The sequence below is a fragment of the Meleagris gallopavo genome, unplaced genomic scaffold, assembly GCF_905368555.1.
Source record: "Meleagris gallopavo unplaced genomic scaffold, MGAL_WU_HG_1.1 scaffold_6, whole genome shotgun sequence".
Lineage (NCBI taxonomy): Eukaryota > Metazoa > Chordata > Aves > Galliformes > Phasianidae > Meleagris > Meleagris gallopavo.
This window is the reverse complement of record NW_028147020.1, coordinates 176,560-204,074: the sequence shown is the minus strand read 5'-3', so window position 1 is coordinate 204,074 and position 27,515 is coordinate 176,560. Positions and strand designations below refer to the sequence as shown.

General features: G+C 49.1%; 1 protein-coding gene across 1 annotated transcript in view; it reads right to left on the bottom strand.

Annotated features, from left to right (window-relative positions):
- Window positions 1-27,515, bottom strand: part of LOC104917040 (ATP-dependent chromatin remodeler CHD8-like) — a 91,977-nt gene that overhangs the window by 22,767 nt on the left and 41,695 nt on the right. Inside the window, 8 exon segments of the mRNA XM_085215144.1 lie at window positions 1,869-2,025; window positions 2,123-2,322; window positions 7,594-7,829; window positions 9,824-9,934; window positions 13,089-13,268; window positions 18,831-18,998; window positions 24,327-24,409; window positions 24,412-24,521. Of these exon segments, the coding sequence (XP_085071270.1) occupies window positions 1,869-2,025; window positions 2,123-2,322; window positions 7,594-7,829; window positions 9,824-9,934; window positions 13,089-13,268; window positions 18,831-18,998; window positions 24,327-24,409; window positions 24,412-24,521 (1,245 nt within the window).

Genomic DNA, 27,515 nt, shown 5'->3' with positions numbered 1-27,515 from the left:
ACAAATAATGGGACCCCAAGGAGAAAACCCAACAAATAATGGGATCCCAAAGAGAAAACCCAACAAATAATGGGACCCCAAGGAGAAAACCCTACAGATAATGGGACCCCAAAGAGAAAACCCAACAGATAATGGGAATCCCAAAGAGAAAACCCTACAAATAATGGAACCCCAAAGAGAAAACCCAACAAATAATGGGATCCCAAGGAGAAAACCCAACAGATAATGGGACCCCAAAGAGAAAACCCAACAGATAATGGAATCCCAAAGAGAAAACCCTACAGATAATGGGACCCCAAAGAGAAAACCCTACAGATAATGGGATCCCAAAGAGAAACCCTACAGATAATGGGATCCCAAGGAGAAAACACTACAGATAATGGGACCCAAAGAGAAAACCCTACAGATAATGGGACCCCAAGGAGAAAACCCTACAGATAATGGGAATCCCAAAGAGAAAACCCTATAGATAATGGGACCCCAAGGAGAAAACCCAACAGATAATGGGATCCCAAAGAGAAAACCCAACAGATAATGGGATCCCAAAGACGAAACCCTACAGATAATGGAATCCCAAAGAGAAAACCCAACAGATAATGGGATCCCAAAGACGAAACCCTACAGATAATGGGACCCCAAAGAGAAAACCCAACAAATAATGGGACCCCAAGGAGAAAACCCTACAAATAATGGGACCCCAAGGAGAAAACCCAACAAATAATGGGACCCAAAGGAGAAAACCCTACAAATAATGGGACCCCAAGGAGAAAACCCAACAAATAATGGGACCCCAAAGAGAAAACCCAACAAATAATAGGACCCCAAGGAGAAAACCCTACAGATAATGGGACCCCAAAGAGAAAACCCTACAGATAATGGGATCCCAAAGAGAAAACCCTACAGATAATGGGACCCCAAAGAGAAAACCCTACAGATAACGGGACCCCAAGGAGAAACCCAACAGGTAATGGAATCCCAAAGAGAAAACCCTACAGATAACGGGATCCCAAAGAGAAAACCCTACAAATAATGGGACCCAAAGAGAAAACCCTAAAAGATAAGGATCCCAAGGAGAAAACCCAACAGGTAATGGAATCCCAAAGAGAAAACCCTACAGATAACGGGACCCCAAAGAGAAAACCCTACAAATAATGGGACCCCAAGGAGAAAACCCAACAAATAATGGGACCCCAAGGAGAAAACCCAACAGATAATGGGATCCCAAAGACGAAACCCTACAGATAATGGGACCCCAAAGAGAAAAACCTACAGATAATGGGACCCCAAGGAGAAAACCCAACAGATAATGGGATCCCAAAGACGAAACCCTACAGATAATGGAATCCCAAAGAGAAAACCCTACAAATAATGGGACCCCAAGGAGAAAACCCAACAAATAATGGAATCCCAAAGAGAAAACCCAACAAATAATGGGATCCCAAAGACGAAACCCTACAGATAATGGAATCCCAAAGAGAAAACCCTATAGATAATGGGACCCCAAAGAGAAAACCCAACAGATAATGGAATCCCAAGGAGAAAACCCAACAGATAATGGGATCCCAAAGAGAAAACCCTAAAAATAACGGGACCCCAAGGAGAAAACCCAACAGATAATGGGATCCCAAAGACGAAACCCTACAAATAATGGGACCCCAAGGAGAAAACCCAACAGATAATGGGACCCCAAGGAGAAACCCCATCAAATTTTGGGTTCTACCAAGGAAAACAAATAAAAACCCCAACGGATATCGGGACCCCAAGACAAAAGGATCCCGCGACCGGACCCCAAAGACCGAAGGCGTGAGAAACGGGGATTCGGGGGTGGGATTTGGGATTTGGGGATTTTGGGATTTCCCCGCGCTCACTTGTTGCACTGATGCTTGAGGTGTTTCTTGTAGCTCTCGTCCTGGAACAGCGCCTCGGGGTTGTATTTACGGATCCACTCCGCTTTGTGGACCTCGAAAGCGTTTTGGGATTTCACCTTTTTCCCTTTACGACCCCGAGGGACCGGGATGGAGAGACCTGGAGGGATGGAGAAGAAAAAAAAAAAAAAAAAAAAGATGTCAACCGGGGACCCCGGAGGGTCCCCACCTGTTTGGCGGCGCATCCAGAGCCTCACCCGAGTGATTTTGGAGCTCCTTGGCCTTGCCGTTCTCGTTAGGGCTGATGAGATCCCAAATGAAGGCCTTGATGCTCTCGTCGCCGCGGTAATGGAGGAGGCAGTAAACCAAGATGGCCCTGCAGATGGTTTCCACGTCCCGTTCCGAAAGGCGACGTTTGAAGCGGCCGTGGGAGAGGATTTCCCGCCAGCGACCCCAGCTATGGGGGGAGGAAAGGGTGGGAGTGAGGGGGGTGGGCACAGGGGGAGCCCGAAAAAACCCGACGTCCTTCCCGATTGGCTCGTGGTTGGCATCAAAACGGCTCAAAATGGCGGCGGCCCCACAAAATTTGGCGCATGGTTGGCACCAAAATGGCTCAAAATGGATTTTTCCCCCAAAATTTTGGTCATGGTTGGCATCAAAATGACTCAAAATGGCTTTTTCCCCCAAAATTTGGCTCATGGTTGGCATCAAAACGGCTCAAAATGGCGTCGGCCCCACAAAATTTGGCGCATGGTTGGCACCAAAACGGCTCAAAATGGACTTTTTCCCAATTATTTTCTCATGATCAGCATCAAAATGGCTCAAAATGGCTTTTTTCCCCAGAATTTTGCTCATGGTTGGCACCAAAATGACTCAAAATTGTATTTTTACTCCAAAATTTGCTCATGGTTGGCACCAAAACGGCTCAAAATGGCGGCGGCCCCACAAAATTTGGCTCATGGTTGGCACCAAAATGGCTCAAAATGGCGGCGGCCCCACAAAATTTGGCGCATGGTTGGCACCAAAATGGCTCAAAATGGATTTTTCCCCCAAAATTTTGGTCATGGTTGGCATCAAAATGACTCAAAATGGCTTTTTCCCCCACAATTTTGCTCATGGTTGGCATCAAAACGGCTCAAAATGGCGGCGGCCCCACAAAATTTGGCTCATGGTTGGCACCAAAATGGCTCAAAATTGTATTTTTACTCCAAAATTTGGCTCCTGGTTGGCAACAAAGTGGTTCAAAATTGTAGTTTTACCCCAAAATTTCCTCCTGGTTGGCACCAAAATGGCTCAAAATGGCTTTTTTTCCCCAAAATTTGCTCAAGGTTGGCACCAAAATGGCTCAAAATTGTATTTTAACCTCAAAATTTGGCTCATGGTTGGCAACAAAATGGCTCAAAATTGTATTTTCCCCCACAAATTTGCTCATGGTTGGCATCAAAATGACTCAAAATGGCTTTTTTTCCCCGAAATTTGCTCCTGGTTGGCATCAAAACGGTTCAAAATGGCGGCGGCCCCACAAAATTTGGCTCATGGTTGGCACCAAAATGTTTCAAAATGGCGGCGGCCCCACAAAATTTGGCTCATGGTTGGCATCCAAAATGGCTCAAAATGGCTTTTTTTACCCCAAAATTTGCTCATGGTTGGCACCAAAACGGCTCAAAATGGCGGCGGCCCAACAAAATTTGGCTCATGGTTGGCACCAAAATGGCTCAAAATGGCTTTTTTCCACCAAATTTGCTCCTGGCTGGCACCAAAACGGCTCAAAATCGTATTTTTACCTCAAAATTTTGCTCCAGGTTGGCACCAAAACGGCTCAAAATGGTACTTTTCCCCCAGAATTTCCTCCTGGCTGGCACCAAAATGGCTCAAAATGGCTTTTTTTCCCAAAATTTGCTCCTGGATGGCACCAAAATGTCTCAAAATCGTATTTTTACCCCAAAATTTTGCTCCTGGCTGGCACCAAAACGGCTTTTCCCCAAATTTTTGCTCATGGTTGGCACCAAAACGTCTCAAAATCGTATTTTGCCCCAAAATTTGGCTCCTAGCTGGACCCAAAACGGCTCAAAATCGTATTTTCCCCCAAAATTTGGCTCCTGGATGGCACCAAAACGTCTCAAAATCGTATTTTCCCCAAAATTTGGCTACTGGCTGGCACCAAAACGGCTCAAAATCGTTTGTTTACCCCAAAATTTGCTTCTGGTTGGCACAAAATCGTCTCAAAATCGTATTTTTACCCCAAAATTTTCTCCTGGTTGGCACCAAAACGGCTCAAAATTGTATTTTTACCCCCAAAATTTGGCTCCTGAGTGGCACCAAAATGGCTCAAAATGGCTTTTTTCCCCCAAATTTGCTCCTGGCTGGCACCAAAATGGCTCAAAATCGTATTTTCCCCCAAAATTTGGCTCCTGAGTGGCACCAAAATGGCTCAAAATGGCTTTTTTCCCCCAAATTTTGCTCATGGTTGGCACCAAAACGGCTCAAAATCGTATTTTCCCCCAAAATTTGCTCCTGGCTGGCACCAAAACGTCTCAAAATCGTATTTTCCCCCAAAATTTTGCTCCTGGCTGGCACCAAAATGGCTCAAAATAGCTTTTTTCTCCCAAATTTTGCTCCTGGCTGGCACCAAAACATCTCAAAATCGTATTTTTCCCCCAAAATTTTGCTCCTGGCTGGCACCAAAACGGCTCAAAATCGTATTTTCCCCCAAAATTTGGCTCCTGGCTGGCACCAAAACGTCTGAAAATCGTATTTTTACCCCAAAATTTGCTCCTGGCTGGCACCAAAACGGCTCAAAATCGTATTTTTACCCCAAAATTTGCTCCTGGCTGGCACCAAAACGTCTCAAAATTGTATTTTTACCCCCAAAATTTGGCTCCTGAGTGGCACCAAAATGGCTCAAAATCGTATTTTAACCCCAAAATTTGCTCATGGTTGGCACCAAAATGGCTTTTCCCCCAAATTTTGCTCCTGGTTGGCACCAAAACGTCTCAAAATCGTATTTTTACCCCAAAATTTTGCTCATGGTTGGCACCAAAATGGCTCAAAATAGCTTTTTTCCCCCAAAATTTGCTCCTGGCTGGCACCAAAATGGCTCAAAATTGTATTTTTACCCCCAAAATTTGGCTCCTGGTTGGCACCAAAATGGCTCAAAATCGTATTTTTACCCCAGAATTTCTTCCTGGCTGGCACCAAAACGGCTCAAAATCGTATTTTTCCCCCAAATTTGCTCCTGGTTGGCACCAAAATGGCTCAAAATCGTATTTTCCCCCAAAATTTGGCTCCTGGCTGGCACCAAAACGGCTCAAAATCGTATTTTTCCCCCAAAATTTTGGTCATGGTTGGCATCAAAATGACTCAAAATGGCTTTTTCCCCCAAAATTTGGCTCATGGTTGGCATCAAAACGGCTCAAAATCGTATTTTAACCCCCAAATTTTGCTCCTGGTTGGCACCAAAACGGCTCAAAATCGTATTTTCCCCCAAAATTTGGCTCCTGGCTGGCACCAAAATGGCTCAAAATCGTATTTTTACCCCAAAATTTTGCTCATGGTTGGCACCAAAACAGCTCAAAATTGTATTTTTACCCCAAAATTTGCTCATGGTTGGCACCAAAACGTCTCAAAATCGTATTTTTCCCCCAAAATTTGCTCCTGGATGGCACCAAAACGTCTCAAAATCGTATTTTTACCCCAAAATTTTGCTCCTGGCTGGCACCAAAACGGCTTTTCCCCCAAATTTTGCTCATGGTTGGCACCAAAACATCTCAAAATCGTATTTTAACCCCCAAAATTTGGCTCCTGAGTGGCACCAAAATGGCTCAAAATGGCTTTTTTTCCCCCAAAATTTGCTCAAGGTTGGCACCAAAATGGCTCAAAATTGTATTTTAACCTCAAAATTTGGCTCATGGTTGGCAACAAAATGGCTCAAAATTGTATTTTCCCCCACAATTTTGCTCATGGTTGGCATCAAAATGACTCAAAATGGCTTTTTTCCCCCGAATTTGCTCCTGGTTGGCATCAAAACGGTTCAAAATGGCGGCGGCCCCACAAAATTTGGCTCATGGTTGGCACCAAAATGGTTCAAAATGGCGGCGGCCCCACAAAATTTGGCTCATGGTTGGCACCAAAATGGCTCAAAATGGCGGCGGCCCCACAAAATTTGGCTCATGGTTGGCATCAAAATGGCTCAAAATGGCTTTTTTCCCCAAAATTTGCTCATGGTTGGCACCAAAACGGCTCAAAATGGCGGCGGCCCCACAAAATTTGGCTCATGGTTGGCACCAAAATGGCTCAAAATGGCTTTTTTCCCCCAAATTTGCTCCTGGCTGGCACCAAAACGGCTCAAAATCGTATTTTTACCTCAAAATTTTGCTCCTGGTTGGCACCAAAACGGCTCAAAATGGTACTTTTCCCCCAGAATTTCCTCCTGGCTGGCACCAAAATGGCTCAAAATGGCTTTTTTCCCCAAAATTTGCTCCTGGATGGCACCAAAACGTCTCAAAATCGTATTTTTACCCCAAAATTTTGCTCCTGGCTGGCACCAAAACGGCTTTTCCCCCAAATTTTGCTCATGGTTGGCACCAAAACGTCTCAAAATCGTATTTTCCCCCAAAATTTGGCTCCTGGCTGGCACCAAAACGGCTCAAAATCGTATTTTCCCCCAAAATTTGGCTCCTGGATGGCACCAAAACGTCTCAAAATCGTATTTTCCCCCAAAATTTGGCTCCTGGCTGGCACCAAAACGGCTCAAAATCGTATTTTTACCCCAAAATTTGCTCCTGGTTGGCACCAAAACGTCTCAAAATCGTATTTTTACCCCAAAATTTGCTCCTGGTTGGCACCAAAACGGCTCAAAATTGTATTTTTACCCCCAAAATTTGGCTCCTGAGTGGCACCAAAATGGCTCAAAATGGCTTTTTTCCCCCAAATTTGCTCCTGGCTGGCACCAAAACGTCTCAAAATCGTATTTTCCCCCAAAATTTGGCTCCTGGATGGCACCAAAATGGCTCAAAATGGCTTTTTTCTCCCAAATTTTGCTCCTGGCTGGCACCAAAACGTCTCAAAATCGTATTTTTCCCCCAAAATTTGCTCCTGGTTGGCACCAAAACGGCTCAAAATCGTATTTTCCCCCAAAATTTGCTCCTGGCTGGCACCAAAACGGCTCAAAATTGTATTTTTACCCCCAAAATTTGGCTCCTGAGTGGCACCAAAATGGCTCAAAATCGTATTTTAACCCCCAAAATTTTGCTCATGGTTGGCACCAAAACGTCTCAAAATCGTATTTTTACCCCAAAATTTTGCTCATGGTTGGCACCAAAATGGCTCAAAATAGCTTTTTTCCCCCAAAATTTGCTCCTGGTTGGCACCAAAACGTCTGAAAATCGTATTTTTACCCCAGAATTTCCTCCTGGCTAGCACCAAAATGGCTCAAAATCGTATTTTTACCCCAGAATTTCCTCCTGGCTGGCACCAAAACGGCTCAAAATCGTATTTTTCCCCCAAAATTTCTTCCTGGCTGGCACCAAAACGTCTCAAAATGGCACTTTTCCCCCAACACGCGCTCACGTTCGGCCCCAAAACATCTCCCACCCCATTCCCCAACCCCTCCACCCCCCACCTCAATTTCATGACCGCCCCCCAAACCCACCAACGGCGCCTCTTTCACCTCCCCACTCCTCATTTTTTATGCTTTTCACCCCAAAATCAGCCCCAGCTGGGGACCCACCCGAAAACCAGGAGATGCTTTTCCACGCGGAAGCAGTCGGTGCGGCCGTAGGGATGCAGGATGTGGGGCTGCTGTTGCTGTTGCTGCTGTTGCTGCTGCCTGTCGTGCCTCCTGGCTCTCGGTTTCTCCTCATCCTCGCTCTCCAGGTCGGAAAACTCCACCAGGTCGTCGTCCCTCAACGTGCTGAAGTGCCTCGTCTGCTTGCGGACGCGCGGCGTGTCGATCACCAGGTTGTTCTACGGGGGGTTTGGGGTGGGGGGAAGCGGAGGCCAGAGTGGGAGGATCAGCAGCTGCAGGAGTCCTAAGCACCTCCAGGTGCTCCTCAGCGCCTCCAGGAGCTCGTTAGTATCTTTAATTAGCATCTCTGTGTGGCCCTTATCACCGCCGTGGGCCCCTTATCACCTCCGTGTGCCCCTTATCACCTCCACGTGCCCCTTATCACCTCCGCGTGCCCCTTATCACCTCCACGTGCCCCTTATCACCTCCACGTGCCCCTTATCACCTCCACGTGCCCCTTATCACCTCCACGTGCCCCTTATCACCTCCACGTGCCCCTTATCACCTTTATGTGCCCCTTATCACCTCCACGTGCCCCTCATTACCCCCACCTCCTCCATATCACCTCCACGCCCTCCTTATCCCCTCCACCTCCTCCTTATCACCTCCCCATCCTCCTTATCACCTCTGTGGGCTCCTTATCACCTCCACCTCCTCCTTATCACCTCCCCGTCCTCCTTATCACCTCCACCTCCTCCTTATCACCTCCACGTCCTCCTCATCATCCTTATGTCCTCCTTATCACCTCCACCTCCTCCTTATCACCTCCACCTCCTCCTTATCACCTCCACCACCTCCTCATCACCTCCACGTCCTCCTCATCACCTCCGCGTCCTCCTCATCATCCTTATGTCCTCCTTATCACCTCCACCTCCTCCTTATCACCCCCACCTCCTCCTTATCATCCTTATGTCCTCCTTATCACCTCCACCTCCTCCTTATCACCTCCACCTCCTCCTTATCACCTCCACCTCCTCCTTATCATCCTTATGTCCTCCTTATCACCCCCACCTCCTCCTTATCACCTCCCCGTCCTCCTTATCACCTCCACCTCCTCCTTATCACCCCCACCTCCTCCTTATCACCTCCCTGTCCTCCTCATCATCCTTATGTCCTCCTCATCACCCCCACCTCCTCTTTATCACCCCCACCTCCTCCTTATCACCCCCACCTCCTCCTTATCACCTCCACCTCTTCCTTATCATCCTTATGTCCTCCTTATCACCCCCATCTCCTCCTTATCACCCCCATCTCCTCCTTATCACCCCCATCTCCTCCTTATCACCCCCATCTCCTCCTTATCACCCCCACCACCTCCTTATCACCCCCACCTCCTCCTCATCATCCTTATGTCCTCCTTATCACCTCCCCGTCCTCCTTATCACCTCCCCGTCCTCCTTATCACCTTCGGGTGCTCCTTATCACCCCCACCTCCTCCTTATCACCCCCATCTCCTCCTTATCACCCCCACCTCCTCCTTATCACCCCCACCTCCTCCTCATCATCCTTATGTCCTCCTTATCACCTCTACGTCCTCCTTATCACCTCCACCTCCTCCTTATCACCTCCACCTCCTCCTCATCATCCTTATGTCCTCCTTATCACCTCCCCGTCCTCCTTATCCCCTCCACCTCCTCCTTATCACCTCTGCCTCCTCCTTATCACCTCCCTGTCCTCCTTATCACCCCCATCTCCTCCTTATCATCCTTATGTCCTCCTTATCACCCCCACCTCCTCCTTATCACCTCCCCGTCCTCCTTATCACCTCCACCTCCTCCTTATCACCCCCACCACCTCCTTATCCCCCCCACCTCCTCCTTATCACCCCCACCTCCTCCTTATCACCCCCACCTCCTCCTTATCACCCCCACCTCCTCCTTATCACCTTTGGGGGCTCCTTATCACCCCCACCTCCTCCTTATCACCACCACCTCTTCCTTATCACCTCCCCGTCCTCCTTATCACCTCCCTGTCCTCCTTATCACCCCCACCTCCTCCTTATCACCCCCACCTCCTCCTCATCATCCTTATGTCCTCCTTATCACCTCCACCTCCTCCTTATCACCTCTGTGGGCTCCTTATCACCTCCCCGTCCTCCTTATCACCTTCGGGTGCTCCTTATCACCCCCACCTCCTCCTTATCACCCCCACATCCCCCCCCCCCGAAGCCCACCTTGCTGTTGAGCAGATCGAGATCCAAATCGGCGTTTTTGGCCCATTTCTGCCAGAAGTTGGGGTCGTCCAACGCGATGTCGGTGCGGTTCTCCGAGGCCACGAAACTCGCCTAGGAAGGGGAAAGGAGACAGGAGTCAGACAGAAAGACCCTGAAAGGATGGGAAATGCGGAGGAAAAAACCCTAAAAGGATGGGAAATGAGGAGGAAAAAACCCTGAAAGGATGGGAAATAAGGAGGAAAAGTTGATTTTGGGGGAAAAAACCTTAAAAGGATGGGAAATAAGGAGAAAAAAACCTTAAAAGGATGGGAAATGAGGAGGAAAAGTGATTTTTGGGGGGGAAAAACCTTAAAAGGATGGGAAATAAGGAGGAAAAGGTGAAATGAGGAGGAAAAAACCTTAAAAGGATGGGAAATGAGGAGGAAAAGGTGATTTTTGGGGGGAAAAACCTTAAAAGGATGGGAAATAAGGAGGAAAAAACCCTAAAAGGATGGGAAATAAGGAGGAAAAGTGATTTTGGGGGGAAAAACCCTAAAAGGATGGGAAATAAGGAGGAAAAAACCTTAAAAGGATGGGAAATGAGGAGGAAAAAACCCTAAAAGGATGGGAAATAAGGAGGAAAAAACCTTAAAAGGATGGGAAATGAGGAGGAAAAAACCCTAAAGGAATGGGAAATAAGGAGGGAAAAAACCTTAAAGGATGGGAAATGAGGAGGAAAAAACCCTAAAAGGATGGGAAATGAGGAGGAAAAGTGATTTTGGGGGGGGAAAAACCTTAAAAGGATGGGAAATAAGGAGGAAAAACCCTAAAAGGATGGGAAATAGGAGGAAAAGTGATTTTGGGGGGGAAAAAACCCTAAAGAGGATGGGAAATAAGGAGGAAAAAACCTTAAAAGGATGGGAAATAAGGAGGAAAAAGTGATTTTGGGGGGAAAAACCCTAAAGGATGGGAAATAAGGAGGAAAAAACCTAAAAGGATGGGAATGGATGGAAGGATGGAAAAAAAACCTAAAAGGATGGGAAATGAGGAGGAAAAAACCCTAAAAGGATGGGAAATGAGGAGGAAAAAACCCTAAAAGGATGGGAAATGAGGAGAAAAAAGATGGGAAGGGAAAACCCTAAAAGGATGGGAAATGAGGAGGAAAAAACCCTAAAAGGATGGGAAATAAGGAGGAAAATGATTTTGGGGGGGAAAAACCTTAAAAGGATGGGAAATAAGGAGGAAAAAACCCTAAAAGGATGGGAAATGAGGAGGAAAAAACCCTAAAAGGATGGGAAATGAGGAGGAAAAAACCCTAAAAGGATGGGAAATGAGGAGGAAAAAACCCTAAAAGGATGGGAAATGAGGAGGAAAAAACCCTAAAAGGATGGGAAATGAGGAGGAAAAAACCCTAAAAGGATGGGAAATGAGGAGGAAAAAACCCTGAAAGGATGGGAAATAAGGAGGAAAAAACCCTAAAAAGATGGGAAATAAGGAGGAAAATTGATTTTGGGGGTGGAAAAACCCTAAAAGGAGGGGAAATGAGGAGGAAAAAACCCTAAAAGGATGGGAAATGAGGAGGAAAAATGATTTTGGGGGGGAAAAACCTTAAAAGGATGGGAAATAAGGAGGAAAAAACCCTAAAAGGATGGGAAATGAGGAGGAAAAAACCTGAAAGGATGGGAAATAAGAGAAAAAAACCCTAAAAGGATGGGAAATAAGGAGGAAAATTGATTTTGGGGGTGAAAAACCCTAAAGGAGGGGAAATGAGGAGGAAAAGTGATTTGGGGGGGAAATAACCCTAAAAGGATGGAAATAAGGGGAAAATTTGATTTTGGGGGAATAAAACCTTAAAAGGATGGGAAATAAGGAGGAAAAATAATTTTTGGGGGGGAAAACCTGAAAGGATGGGAAATGAGGAGGAAAAACCCTAAAAGGATGGGAAATGAGGAGGAAAATTTGATTTTGGGGGGGAAAAACCTTAAAAGGATAGGAAATAAGGAGGAAAAAAACCCTAAAAGGATGGGAAATAAGAAGGAAAAAGTGATTTTGGGGGGGGAAAAAACCTTAAAAGGATGGGAAACAAGGAGGAAAAGATGATTTTAGGGGGAAAAAAGACCCCTAAAAGGATGGGAAACAAGGGGGAAAAGGTGATTTTGGGGGGGGAAAAAGGTTAAAAGGATGGGAAACAAAGAGGAAAGGATGATTCTAGGGGGGAAAAAAACCCCTAAAAGGATGGGAAACAAGGGGTAAAAGGTGATTTTGGGGGGAGGGGGGTTGGGGTGGGGGAAAAACCCTAAAAGGATGGGAAATAAGGAGGAAAAGGAGATTTTGGGGGGAAAAAAACCCTAAAAGGATGGGAAATGAGGAGGAAAAGGTGATTTTGGGGGGGAAGAAACCCTAAAAGGATGGGAAACAAGGAGGAAAGGATGATTCGGGGGGGAAAAAAACCCTACAAGGATGGGAAATAAGAAGGAAAAAGAGATTTTGGGGGAAAAAAGACCCCTAAAAGGATGGGAAACCAGGGGTAAAAGGTGATTTTGGGGGGGAAAAAACCCTAAAAGGCTGGGAAACAAGGGGGAAAAGGTGATTTGGGGGGGGAAAAACCCTAAAAGGATGGGAAACAAGGGGAAAAGGTGATTTTGGGGGGGAAAAACCCCCTAATAGGATGGGAAACAAGGAGGAAAAAGTGATTTTGGGGGAAAAAAGACCCCTATAAGGCTGGGAAACAAGGGGTAAAAGGTGATTTTGGGGGGGAAAAAAGACCCCTAATAGGATGGGAAACAAGGAGGAAAAAGTGATTTTGGGGGGGAAAAGCACTGAAAGGATGGGAAATAAGAAGGAAAAAGAGATTTTGGGGGAAAAAAGACCCCTAAAAGGATGGGAAACAAGGGGTAAAAGGTGATTTTGGGGGGGAAAAACCCTAAAAGGATGGGAAACAAGGAGGAAAGGATGATTTTGGGGGAAGAAACCCTATAAGGCTGGGAAACAAGGGGTAAAAGGTGATTTTGGGGGGGAAAAACCTAAAAGGCTGGGAAATAAGGAGGAAAAAGTGATTTTGGGGGAAAAAAACCCCTAAAATGATGGGAAACAAGGGGTAAAAGGTGGAAGAAAACCCGTAAAAGGATGGGAAACAAGGGGTAAAAGGTGATTTTGGGGGGGAAAAAACCCTAAAAGGCTGGGAAACAAGGGGTAAAAGGTGATTTTGGGGGGAGGGGAGTTGGGGGGGGGGGAAAAAACCTAAAAGGATGGGAAACAAGGGGTAAAAGGTGATTTTGGGGGGGACCTTGGCGAAAGTGGAGCCCTTCCCCTCGCTCTCGATGGTGATGGTGGTGGTGCGGCGCAGCAGGATCTGATCGATGTCCTCCTCGCAGAACTTGGAGCCCTCGTCGTCCTCCTCCATGATGGCGGCGTAGGCACCCTTGCGAAGGAGGTCCTCGATCTCCTTCTTGGAGAACTGCTGGATCTGTGGGGCCGGGGGGAGGAGGGTGGGGTCAGTGTGGGGCGGCCGGGGGCTTGGGGGGCTTCGCAAGAAAAGGTGGGGGATTGGCCTCAAAATTCCCACGGAGAACCCAAAATTTGGGACCTTGACCCCATGTTTCTCATGGTGAACCCAAGACTTGGGAAATTTACCCATAATTCACATGGAGAACCCAAAATTTGGGGGATTGGCCTCAAAATTCCCGTGGAGAACCCAAAATTTGGGACCTTGACCCCATGTTTCTCATGGTGAACCCAAGACTTGGGAAATTTACCCATAATTCACATGGAGAACCCAAAATTTGGGGATTGGCCTCAAAATTCCCATGGAGAACCCAAAATTTGGGACCTTGACCCCGTGTTTCTCATGGAGAACCCAAAATTTGGGGCTTGACCTCAAAATTCCCATGGAGAACCCAAAACTGGGGAATTTCATCCCGTGTTTCTCATGGAGAACCCAAAATTTGGGGGCTTGGCCTCAAAATTCCCGTGGAGAAACCAAAATTTGGGAGATTCAACCCCGTGTTTCTCATGGTGAACCCAAGACTTGGGAAATTTACCCATAATTCACATGGAGAACCCAAAATTTGGGGGATTGGCCTCAAAATTCCCGTGGAGAACCCAAAATTTGGGAAATTCAACCCGTGTTTCTCATGGTGAACCCAAAACTTGGGAAATTTACCCATAATTCACATGGAGAACCCAAAATTCGGGGGCCTGAACTCAAAATTCCCATGGAGAACCCAAAATTTGGGGGATTGGCCTCAAAATTCCCATGGAGAACCCAAAATTTGGGGGATTGGCCTCAAAATTCCCGTGGAGAACCCAAAATTTGGGACCTTGACCCCGTGTTTCTCATGGAGAACCCAAAATTTGGGGATTGGCCTCAAAATTCCCGTGGAGAAACCAAAATTTGGGAGATTCAACCCCGTGTTTCTCATGGAGAACCCAAGACTTGGGAAATTTACCCATAATTCACATGGAGAACCCAAAATTCGGGGCCTGAACTCAAAATTCCCATGGAGAACCCAAAACTGGGGAATTTCATCCCGTGTTTCTCATGGAGAACCCAAAATTTGGGGGATTGGCCTCAAAATTTCCGTGGAGAACCCAAAATTTGGGAAATTCAACCCGTGTTTCTCATGGTGAACCCAAAATTTGGGACCTTGACCCCGTGTTTCTCATGGAGAACCCAAAATTTGGGGGCTTGACCTCAAAATTCCCATGGAGAACCCAAAACTGGGGAATTTCATCCCGTGTTTCTCATGGAGAACCCAAAATTTGGGGGATTGGCCTCAAAATTCCCGTGGAGAAACCAAAATTTGGGAGATTCAACCCCGTGTTTCTCATGGTGAACCCAAAACTTGGGAAATTTACCCATAATTCACATGGAGAACCCAAAATTTGGGGGATTGGCCTCAAAATGCCCATGGAGAACCCAAAATTTGGGACCTTGACCCCGTGTTTCTCATGGAGAACCCAAAATTTGGGGGCGCTTGGCCTCAAAATTCCCGTGGAGAAACCAAAATTTGGGAGATTCAACCCCGTGTTTCTCATGGTGAAACCAAGACTTGGGAAATTCACCCCATAGTTCACATGGAGAACCCAAAACTGGGGAAATTCACCCCATAGTTCACATGGAGAACCCAAAATTTGGGATCCTGACCCCATGTTTCTCATGGTGAACCCAAAACTTGCGATCCTGACCCCATGTTTTCCTTGGGAAACCCCAAAGGTGGGGGCTTGGCCTCAAAATTCCCATGGAGAACCCAAAATTTGGGATCTTGACCCCGTGTTTCTCATGGAGAACCCAAAACTTGGGGGCCTGGCCTCAAAATTCCCATGGAGAACCCAAAACTGGGGAATTTCATCCCGTGTTTCTCATGGAGAACCCAAAATTTGGGGGCTTGGCCTCAAAATTCCCGTGGAGAAACCAAAATTTGGGAAATTCAACCCCGTGTTTCTCATGGTGAACCCAAAATTTGGGAAATTTACCCATAATTCACATGGAGAACCCAAAATTTGGGGGCTTGAACTCAAAATTCCCATGGAGCACCCAAAATTTGGGGGATTGGCCTCAAAATTCCCGTGGAGAACCCAAAATTTGGGAAATTCAACCCGTGTTTCTCATGGTGAACCCAAAATTTGGGAAATTCACCCCATAGTTCACATGGAGAACCCAAAACTGGGGAAATTCACCCCATAGTTCACATGGAGAACCCAAAATTTGGGATCCTGACCCCATGTTTCTCATGGTGAACCCAAAACTTGCGATCCTGACCCCATGTTTTCCTTGGGAAACCCCAAAGGTGGGGGCTTGGCCTCAAAATTCCCATGGAGAACCCAAAATTTGGGATCTTGACCCCGTGTTTCTCATGGAGAACCCAAAACTTGGGGGCCTGGCCTCAAAATTCCCATGGAGAACCCAAAACTGGGGAATTTCATCCCATGTTTCTCATGGAGAACCCAAAATTTGGGGGCTTGGCCTCAAAATTCCCATGGAGAAACCAAAATTTGGGAAATTCAACCCCATGTTTCTCACGGTGAACCCAAAACTTGAAGTTTAGCCCCAAATATTGGCTCTCCCCACCCCATTTCTCATGGAAAACCCCAAACATTGGCTCTCCCACCCCATTTCTCCCGGAAAACCCAAATATTCCATCTCCCCACCCCACTTCTCATGGAAAACCCCAAACATTGGCTCTTCCCATCCAATTTTTCACAGAAAACCCCACAAATCGTGTCTCCCCACCCCATTTCTCATGGAAAACCCCACAAATCGTGTCTCCCCGCCCCATTTCTCCCGGAAAACCCCAAACATTGGCTCTCCCCACCCCATTTCTCATGGAAAACCCAAATATTCCATCTCCCCACCCCATTTCTCGCGGAAAACCCCAAACATTGGCTCTTCCCATCCAATTTTTCACAGAAAACCCCACAGATCGTGTCTCCCCACCCCATTTCTCACGGAAAACCCCACAAGTCGTGTCTCCCCACCCCATTTCTCATGGAAAACCCAAATATTCCATCTCCCCACCCCATTTCTCACGGAAAACCCCACAAATCGTGTCTCCCCGCCCCATTTCTCACAGAAAACCCCACAAATCGTGTCTCCCCACCCCATTTCTCACAGAAAACCCCAAATATTTGCTCTCCCCACCCCATTTCTCGCGGAAAACCCCAAACATTGGCTCTTCCCATCCAATTTCTCACAGAAAACCCCAAACATTGGCTCTCCTCACCCCATTTCTCGTGAAAAACCCCACAAATCGTGTCTCCCCACCCCACTTCTCACGGAAAACCCCACAGATCGTGTCTCCCCACCCCATTTCTCACGGAAAACCCCACAGATCGTGTCTCCCCACCCCATTTCTCCCGGAAAACCCAAATATTCCATCTCCCCACCCCATTTCTCATGGAAAACCCAAATATTCCATCTCCCCACCCCATTTCTCATGGAAAACCCAAATATTCCATCTCCCCACCCCATTTCTCACGGAAAACCCCACAGATCGTGTCTCCCCACCCCATTTCTCATGGAAAACCCCACAAATCGTGTCTCCCCGCCCCATTTCTCACAGAAAACCCCACAAATCGTGTCTCCCCACCCCATTTCTCCCGGAAAACCCCAAATATTTGCTCTTCCCACCCCATTTCTCACGGAAAACCCCAAACATTGTCTCTTCCCATCCAATTTTTCACAGAAAACCCCAAACATTGGCTCTCCCCACCCCATTTCTCATGGAAAACCCCAAACATTGGCTCTCCCCGCCCCATTTCTCACAGAAAACCCCACAAATCGTGTCTCCCCACCCCATTTCTCACGGAAAACCCCAAACATTGGCTCTCCCCACCCCACTTCTCATGGAAATCCCCAAACATTGGCTCTTCCCATCCAATTTTTCACAGAAAACCCCACAGATCGTGTCTCCCCACCCCATTTCTCATGGAAAACCCCACAAATCGTGTCTCCCCACCCCATTTCTCATGGAAAACCCCACAAATCGTGTCTCCCCACCCCATTTCTCACAGAAAACCCCACAGATCGTGTCTCCCCACCCCATTTCTCACAGAAAACCCCACAAGTCGTGTCTCCCCACCCCATTTCTCATGGAAAACCCAAATATTCCATCTCCCCACCCCACTTCTCATGGAAATCCCCAAACATTGGCTCTTCCCATCCAATTTTTCACAGAAAACCCCACAGATCGTGTCTCCCCACCCCATTTCTCATGGAAAACCCCAAACATTGCCTCTTCGCACCCCATTTCTCACGGAAAACCCCACAAATCGTGTCTCCCCACCCCATTTCTCACAGAAAACCCCACAAATCGTGTCTCCCCACCCCATTTCTCACGGAAAACCCCAAACATTGGCTCTCCCCACCCCACTTCTCATGGAAATCCCCAAACATTGGCTCTTCCCATCCAATTTTTCACAGAAAACCCCACAGATCGTGTCTCCCCACCCCATTTCTCATGGAAAACCCCACAAATCGTGTCTCCCCACCCATTTCTCACAGAAAACCCCACAGATCGTGTCTCCCCACCCCATTTCTCACAGAAAACCCCACAAGTCGTGTCTCCCCACCCCATTTCTCATGGAAAACCCAAATATTCCATCTCCCCACCCCACTTCTCATGGAAATCCCCAAACATTGGCTCTTCCCATCCAATTTTTCACAGAAAACCCCACAGATCGTGTCTCCCCACCCCATTTCTCATGGAAAACCCCAAACATTGCCTCTTCGCACCCCATTTCTCACGGAAAACCCCACAAATCGTGTCTCCCCACCCCATTTCTCACAGAAAACCCCACAAATCGTGTCTCCCCACCCCATTTCTCACGGAAAACCCCAAACATTGGCTCTCCCCACCCCACTTCTCATGGAAATCCCCAAACATTGGCTCTTCCCATCCAATTTTTCACAGAAAACCCCACAGATCGTGTCTCCCCGCCCCATTTCTCACAGAAAAACCCACAAATCGTGTCTCCCCACCCCATTTCTCACGGAAAACCCCACAAATCGTGTCTCCCCACCCCATTTCTCACGGAAAACCCCAAAGATTGTCTGTTCCCACCCCATTTCTCACAGAAAACCCCACAAATCGTGTCTCCCCACCCCATTTCTCACGGAAAACCCCACATATCTGCTCTTCCCACCCCATTTCTCACGGAAAACCCCAAACAGTGTCTCTTCCCACCCCATTTCTCACAGAAAACCCCACACATCGTGTCTCCCCACCCCATTTCTCATGGAAAACCCCAAAGATCGTGTCTCCCCACCCCATTTCTCATGGAAAACCCCAACAATTGGCTCTTCCCACCCCATTTCTCACAGAAAACCCCACAGATCGTGTCTCCCCACCCCATTTCTCATGGAAAACCCCAAACGGTGCCTCTTCGCACCCCATTTCTCATGGAAAACCCCGCAAATCGTGTCTCCTCTCCCCACTTCTCACAGAAAACCCCACAGATCGTGTCTCCCCGCCCCATTTCTCGTGGAAAACCCCACTAGAGTTGCTGTTCCCCATTCGGGTCTACTCACCCCGGCGATGTTCTCCTCTCGTCCGCTCATGGTTTGCAGAACAGCTTTGGCCAGGCCGAGATCGAGGCTGGCTTTGTCGAAAATCTCCCTCTCGTAAGAGGTGGGTGCGATCGGGCGATCAACCTTCACCGTGTTGCTCTGCCCGATGCGGAGGCACAGAGCCTGGGCCTGAGGCCGATAGGGAGTCAAGGGGACGTCAAATGCCACTGGTGAGATGGGGGCTGTGGGGTCCTCAAGCCCACCCAGGTGGAATCGACGGAGCCCCGAAAGCCGACGGGGCGATAGGGGTCAATGGGGATCCAAAATCCCCAATAAATGGGGTCAGTGGGGGGTCAATGGCAAAATCCCAACTAAATGGGGCCTGTGGGGTCTCAAAGGCAAAATCCCATAGAAATGGGGCCAGTGGGGGGATCAGAATCCCAACTAAATGGGGTCAGTGGGGCCTGAAAGACAAAATCCCGTCAAAATGGGGTCAGTGGGGGATCAGAATCCCAACTAAATGGGGTCAGTGGGGCCTGAAAGACAAAATCCCACTGAGATGCGGTCAATGGGGATCCAAAATCCCAACTAAATGGGGTCAGTGGGGAACAAAAACCCCAACAAAATGGGGCCAGTGGGGTCTCAAAGACAAAATCCTATAAAAATGGAGTCAATGGGGCATCAAAATCCCAACTAAATGGGGTCTGTGGGGTCTCAAAGACAAAATCCCATCGAAATGGGGTCAGTGGGGCAGCAAAATCCCAACTAAATGGGGTCAGTAGGGCCCCAAAGACAAAATCCTATAAAAATGGAGTCAATGGGGCAGCAAAATCCCAACAAAATGGGGTCAGCGGGGTCTCAAAGACAAAATCCCATCTAAATGGGGTCAGTGGGGCAGCAAAATCCCAACTAAATGGGGTCAGTGGGGTCTCAAAGACAAAATCCCATCAAAATGGGGTCAGTGGGGCAGCAAAATCCCAACTAAATGGGGTCAGTGGGGTCTCAAAGACAAAATCCTATAAAAATGGAGTCAATGGGGCATCACAAATCCCAATAAAACGGGGTCAGTGGGGTCTCAAAGACAAAATCCTATAGAGAAGGAGTCAATGGGGATCAAAAATCCCAAATAAATGGGGTCTGTGGGGTCTCAAAGACAAAATCCCAACTAAATGGGGTCAGTAGGGAACAAAAACCCCAGCAAAATGGGGTCAGTGGGGCCTGAAAGACAAAATCCCATCTAAATGGGGTCAGTGGGGGATCAGAATCCCAATAAAATGGGGTCAGTGGGGCCTGAAAGACTAAATCCCACTGAGATGGGGTCAATGGGGATCAAAAATCCCAACTGAATGGGGTCAGTGGGGTCTCAAAGACAAAATCCCATCTAAATGGGGTCAATTGGGATCAAAAATCCCAACTAAATGGGGTCAGTGGGGTCTCAAAGCCAAAATCCTATAAAAATGGAGTCAATGGGGCATCAAAATCCCAATAAAATGGGGTCAGTGGGGCTCGAAAGACAAAATCCTATAGAGAAAGAGTCAATGGGGCATCAAAATCCCAATAAAATGGGGTCAGTGGGGCCTGAAAGACAAAATCCCATCTAAATGGGGTCAGTGGGGAACAAAAACCCCAACAAAATGGGGTCAGTGGGGTCTCAAAGACAAAATCCCAACTAAATGGGGTCAGTGGGGTCTCAAAGACAAAATCCCATTGAGACGGAGTCAATGGGGCATCAAAATCCCAATAAAATGGGGTCAGTGGGGCCTGAAAGACAAAATCCCATCAAAATGGGGTCAGTGGGGGATCAGAATCCCAATAAAATGGGGTCAGTGGGGTCTCAAAGACAAAATCCCATCTAAATGGGGTCAGTGGGGATCAGAATCCCAACTAAATGGGGTCAGTAGGGCCCCAAAGGCAAAATCCCATCAAAATGGGGTCAGTGGGGCAGCAAAATCCCAACTAAATGGGGTCAGTGGGGTCTCAAAGACAAAATCCTATAAAAATGGAGTCAATGGGGCATCACAAATCCCAATAAAACGGGGTCAGTGGGGTCTCAAAGACAAAATCCTATAGAGAAAGACTCAATGGGGATCAAAAACCCCAACAAAATGGGGTCAGTGGGGACTCAAAGACAAAATCCTATAAAAATGGAGTCAATGGGGCAGCAAAGTCCCAATAAAATGGGGTCAGTGGGGTCTCAAAGACAAAATCCTATAGGGAAAGAGTCAATGGGGAACAAAAATCCCAATAAAATGGGGTCAGTGGGGTCTCAAAGACAAAATCCTATAGGGAAAGAGTCAATGGGGAACAAAAATCCCAATAAAATGGGGTCTGCGTGGCCCCAAAAGCCAAAATCCCATTGAGATGGACTTAATGGGAACACCGATGTCCCAGCAGTGGGGCACCAAACCCCAAATCCCACCAAGATGGAATCCACTGGACCCCAAACCAAAATCCCACAAGAAAAACATCCCCAGGACCCCAAACCCAACACCCTACAGACACCAAACCCCAAACCCAAGACACCAAACCCCAAACCCAAGACCCTACAGACCCCAAACCCAAGACCCTACAGACCCCAAACCCAAGACCCTACAGACCCCAAACACCAAACCCACAACCCTACAGACCCCAAACCCCAAACCCAAGACCCTACAGACCCCAAACCCCAAACCCAACACCCTACAGACCCCAAACCCAACACCCTACAGCCCCCAAACCCCAAACCCAACACCCTACAGACCCCAAACCCAAGACCCTACAGCCCCAAACCCATCACCCTACAGCCCCCAAACCCCAAACCCCCAACCCAACACCCTACAGCCCCCAAACCCCAAAACCCCACGACCCCGCATCCCCCAAACCCCAACCCAACACCCCACAGCCCCCAAACCCAACACCCTACAGCCCCCAAACCCCGAACCGAAGACCCTACACCCCCCAAACCCCAAAACCCAACACCCTACAACCCCCAAACCCCAACCCAACACCCCACAGACCCCAAACCCAACACCCTACAGCCCCCAAACCCCAAACCCCAAACCCATCACCCTACAGCCCCCAAACCCCAACCCAACACCCCACAGCCCCCAAACCCATCACCCTACAGCCCCCAAACCCAACACCCCACAGCCCCCAAACCCATCACCCTACAGCCCCCAAACCCAACACCCTACAGCCCCCAACCCCCAAACCCAAGACCCTACAGCCCCCAAACCCATCACCCTACAGCCCCCAAACCCCAAACCCAACACCCTACAGACCCAAACCCCCAACCCCCAACCCAAGACCCTACAGCCCCCAAACCCCAAACCCAAGACCCTACAGCCCCAAACCCAAACCCAACACCTACAGCCCCCAAACCCAACACCCTACAGCCCCCAAACCCCAAACCCAAGACCCCACATCCCCCAAACCCAACACCTAGAGACCCCAAACCCAACACCCTACAGACCCCAAACCCCAACCCAACACCCTACAGCCCCCAAACCCCAAACCCCCAACCCAAGACCCTACAGCCCCCAAACCCCAAACCCCCAACCCAACACCCTACAGCCCCCAAACCCCAAACCCCCAACCCAACACCCTACAGCCCCCAAACCCCAAACCCCCAACCCAACACCCTACAGCCCCCAAACCCAACACCCTACAGACATAAAATCCCAAATCCAACAACCTACAGCCCCAAACCCCAAACCCCCAACCCAACACCCTATAGCCCCCAAACCCCAAACCCACGACCCTACAGCCCCCAAACCCCAAACCCAAGACGCTACAGCCCCCAAACCCAACACCCTACAGCCCCCAAACCCATAAACCTACAGCCCCCAAACCAATCACCCTACAGACCCCAAACCCCAAACCCAAGACCCTACAGCCCCCAAACCCCAAACCCAAGACCCTACAGCCCCCAAACCCCAAACCCAAGACCCTACAGCCCCCAAACCCCAGACCCTACAGCCCCCAAACCCCAAACCCAAAACACCAAACCCCAAACCCAACACCCTACAGCCCCCAAACCCAACACCCTACAGACCCCAAACCCAAGACCCTACAGCCCCCAAACCCAAGACCCTACAGCCCCCAAACCCAAGACCCTACAGCCCCCAAACCCAACACCCTACAGCCCCCAAACCAATCACCCTACAGCCCCAAACCCAACACCCTACAGCCCCCAAACCCCAAACCCAAGACCCTACAGCCCCCAAACCCCAAACCCAAGACCCTACAGCCCCCAAACCCAACACCCTACAGCCCCCAAACCCCAAACCCTAAACCCCAAACCCAAGACCCTACAGACCCCAACCCCAACACCCCACAATACCCCAACCCCAAACCCATCACCCTACAGCCCCCAAACCCCAAACCCATCCCCTACAGCCCCCAAACCCAACACCCTACAGTCCCCAAACCCCAAACCCATCACCCTACAGTCCCCAAACCCCAAACTCAAGATCCCAAACCCAAGACCCTACAGCCCCAAACCCAACACCCTACAGCCCCCAAACCCAACACCCTACAGCCCCCAAACCCAACACCCTACAGCCCCCAAACCCAAGACCCTACAGCCCCCAAACCCAACACCCTACAGCCCCCAAACCCCAAACCCAAGACCCTACAGCCCCCAAACCCCAAACCCAAGACCCTACAGCCCCCAAACCCAAGACCCTACAGCCCCCAAACCCACCACCCTACAGCCCCCAAACCCCAAACCCCAGACACCAAACCCCAAACCCAACACCCTACAGCCCACAAACCCAACACCCTACAGCCCCCAAACCCAACACCCTACAGCCCCCAAACCCAAGACCCTACAGCCCCCAAACCCAAGACCCTACAGCCCCCAAACCCAAGACCCTACAGACCCCAAACCCATCACCCTACAGCCCCCAAACCCATCACCCTACAGCCCCCAAACCCCAAACCCAAGACCCTACAGCCCCCAAACCCAAACCCAAGACCCGACTACCCCCAAACCCATCAACCTACAGACCCCAAACCCCAAACCCCAAACCCAAGACCCTACAGACCCCAAACCCAACACCCTACAGTCCCCAAACCCCAAACCCATCACCCTTCAGACCCCAAACCCCAAACCCATCACCCTACAGCCCCCAAACCCAACACCCTACAGGCCCCAAACCCCAAACCCCCAACCCAACACCCTACAGCCCCCAAACCCATCACCCTACACCCCCAAACCCCAAACCCAACACCCTACAGCCCCCAAACCCAACACCCTACAAGCCCCAAACCCGAAACTCAAGATCCCAAACCCAACACCCTACAGCCCCCAAACCCATCACCCTACAGACCCCAAACCCCAAACCCTAACCCCAAGACCCTACAACCCCCAAACCCATCACCCTACAGCCCCCAAACCCAACACCCTACAGACCCCAAACCCATCACCCTACAGCCCCCAAACCCCAACACCCCAACCCCAAACCCTACACCCCCCAAACCCCAAAAACCCCACCACCCCGCATACCCCAAGACCCCGCATCCCCCCCCCGGGACCTGGAGGTCGTTCTGCGGGTTCCAGTCGGAGTCGAAGATGATGCAGGTGTCGGCAGCCGTCAGGTTGATGCCCAGCCCCCCGCCCTGGTGCACAGCAGGAAGACGAAGCGATCCGAATCCGCTTTGCTGAAGCGGTCGATGGCGGCCTGCCGCAGGTTGCCCCGCACGCGGCCGTCGATCCGCTCGTACAGGTACCTACAGGGGGACAAAACAGAAAGAAAAAAAACCCCAAAAGGACGGAGGGTTTTCGGGGGTTTGGCCAACGGCCCGTCGAAGCGTTTGGGAAACGGGACGACAGCGAATCCGATCCGTTCGAAACCAAAAACCAACAGATTCCATGTCGAACCCAAAACCCAACAGATTCCATGTCAAACCCAAAACCCAATGGATGGGGTCCTAACGACCCCAAATGTCCATGTCGAACTGTCGACCAAACCCAATAGATTCCATGCTGAACCCAAAACCCAATAGATTCCATGTCGAACCCAAAACCCAATGGATGGGGTCCTAATGATCCCAAAATCCCACGTCGAACCCAAAACCCAATGGATGGGGTACTAATGACCCCAAAAGTCCATGTTGAACCCAAAACCCAATAGATGGGGTCCTAATGACCCCAAAATCCCACGTCGATCCCAGAACCCAATAGATTCCATGTTGAACCCAAAACCCAATAGATTCCATCTCGAACCCAAAACCCAATAGATGGGGTACTAATGACCCCAAAAGTCCATGTGGAACCCAAAACCCAATAGATTCCATGTCGAACCCAAAACCCAATGGATGGGGTCCTAATGACCCCAAAATCCCACGTCGAACCAAAAAACCCAATAGATTCTATGACGAACCCAAAAACCCAATGGATGGGGTCCTAATGACCCCAAATGTCCATGTCGAACCCAAAACCCAATAGATTCCATGTCGAACCCAAAACACAATGGATGGGGTCCTAATGATCCCAAAATCCCACGTCGATCCCAGAACCCAATGGATGGGGTCCTAACGACCCCAAAATCCCACATCGAACCCAAAACCCAACGGATGGGGTCCCACCAACCCCAAATGTCTATGTGGAACCCAAAACCCAACAGATTCCATGTTGAACCCAAAACCCAATGGATGGGGTCCCATCAACCCCAAATGTCTATGTGGAACCCAAAACCCAATAGATTCCATGTCGAACCCAAAACCCAATGGATGGGGTCCTAATGACCCCAAAATTCCATGTCGAACCCAAAACCCAAGAGATGGGGTCCTAACGACCCCAAAATCCCACGTCGATCCCAAAACCCAAGAGATGGGGTCCTAATGACCCCAAAATTCCATGTCGAACCCAAAACCCAATGGATGGGGTCCTAATGACCCCAAATGTCCATGTCGAACCCAAAACCCAATGGATGGGGTCCTAACGACCCCAAATGTCCATGTCGAACCCAAAACCCAATGGATGGGGTCCTAACAACCCCAAATGTCCATGTCGAACTCAAAACCCAATAGATTCCATGTCGAACCCAAAACCCAATGGATGGGGTCCCAACGACCCCAAAATTCCATGTCGAACCCCAAATCCAAGAGATGGGGTCCTAATGATCCCAAAATCCGACGTCGAACCCAAAACCCAATGGATGGGGTCCTAATGACCCCAAAATTCCATGTCGAACCCCAAATCCAAGAGATGGGGTCCTAATGATCCCAAAATCCGACGTCGAACCCAAAACCCAATGGATGGGGTCCTAATGACCCCAAAATTCCATGTCGAACCCAAAACTCAGTAGATGGGGTCCTAATGACCCCAGAATTCCATGTCGAACCCAAAAACCCAATAGATGGGGTCCTAATGACCCCAAAAGTCCATGTCGAACCCAAAACCCAATGGATGGGGTCCTAATGATCCCAAAATCCCACGTTAATCCCAGAACCCAACAGATTCCATGTCGAACCCAAAACCCAATAGATTCCATGTCGAACCCAAAACCCAATGGATGGGGTCCCATCGACCCCAAATGTCCATGTCGAACCCAAAACCCAATAGATTCCATGCTGAACCCAAAACCCAACAGATTCCATGTCGAACCCAAAACCCAATGGATGGGGTCCTAATGATCCCAAAATCCCACGTCGAACCCAAAACCCAATGGATGGGGTCCTAATGACCCCAAAATCCCATGTCGAACCCAAATCCCAAGAGATGGAGTCCTAATGACCCCAAAAGTCCATGTCAAACCCAAAACCCAACAGATTCCATGTCAAACCCAAAACCCAATAGATGGGGTCCTAATGATCCCAAAATCCCACGTCAATCCCAGAACCCAATAGATTCCATGTTGAACCCAAAACCCAATAGATTCCATCTCGAACCCAAAACCCAATGGATGGGGTCCCATCAACCCCAAATGTCTATGTGGAACCCAAAACCCAATAGATTCCATGTCGAACCCAAAACCCAATGGATGGGGTCCCATCGACCCCAAATGTCCATGTCGAACCCAAAACCCAATAGATTCCATGCTGAACCCAAAACCCAACAGATTCCATGTCGAACCCAAAACCCAATGGATGGGGTCCTAATGATCCCAAAATCCCACGTCGAACCCAAAACCCAATGGATGGGGTCCTAATGACCCCAAAATCCCACGTCGAACCCAAACCCAATGGATGGGGTCCAAATGATCCCAAAATCCCACGTCGAACCCAAAACCCAATGGATGGGGTCCTAATGACCCCAAAATTCCATGTCGAACCCAAATCCCAATAGGTGGGATCCCACCGACCCCAAAATCCAGTCTGTGGGGACACACCGACCCCAAAACCCAATAGATGGGATCCCATTGATCCCAAAACCCAACAGGTGGGATCCCACCCACCCCAAAACCCAACAGAAGGGATCCCACCAACCCCCACCCACCCCAAAACCCAACGGAATGGATCCCACCGACCCCCACCCACCCCAAAACCCAACAGGTGGGATCCCGCCCACCCCAAAACCCAACAGAAGGGATCCCACCCACCCCAAAACCCAACAGAAGGGATCCCATCGACCCCCACCCACCCTAAAACCCAACAGGTGGGATCCCACCCACCCCAAAACCCAACAGAATGGATCCCACCCACCCCAAAACCCAACAGAAGGGATCCTATCGATCCCAAAACCCAACAGAAGGGATCCCACCCACCCCAAAACCCAACGGA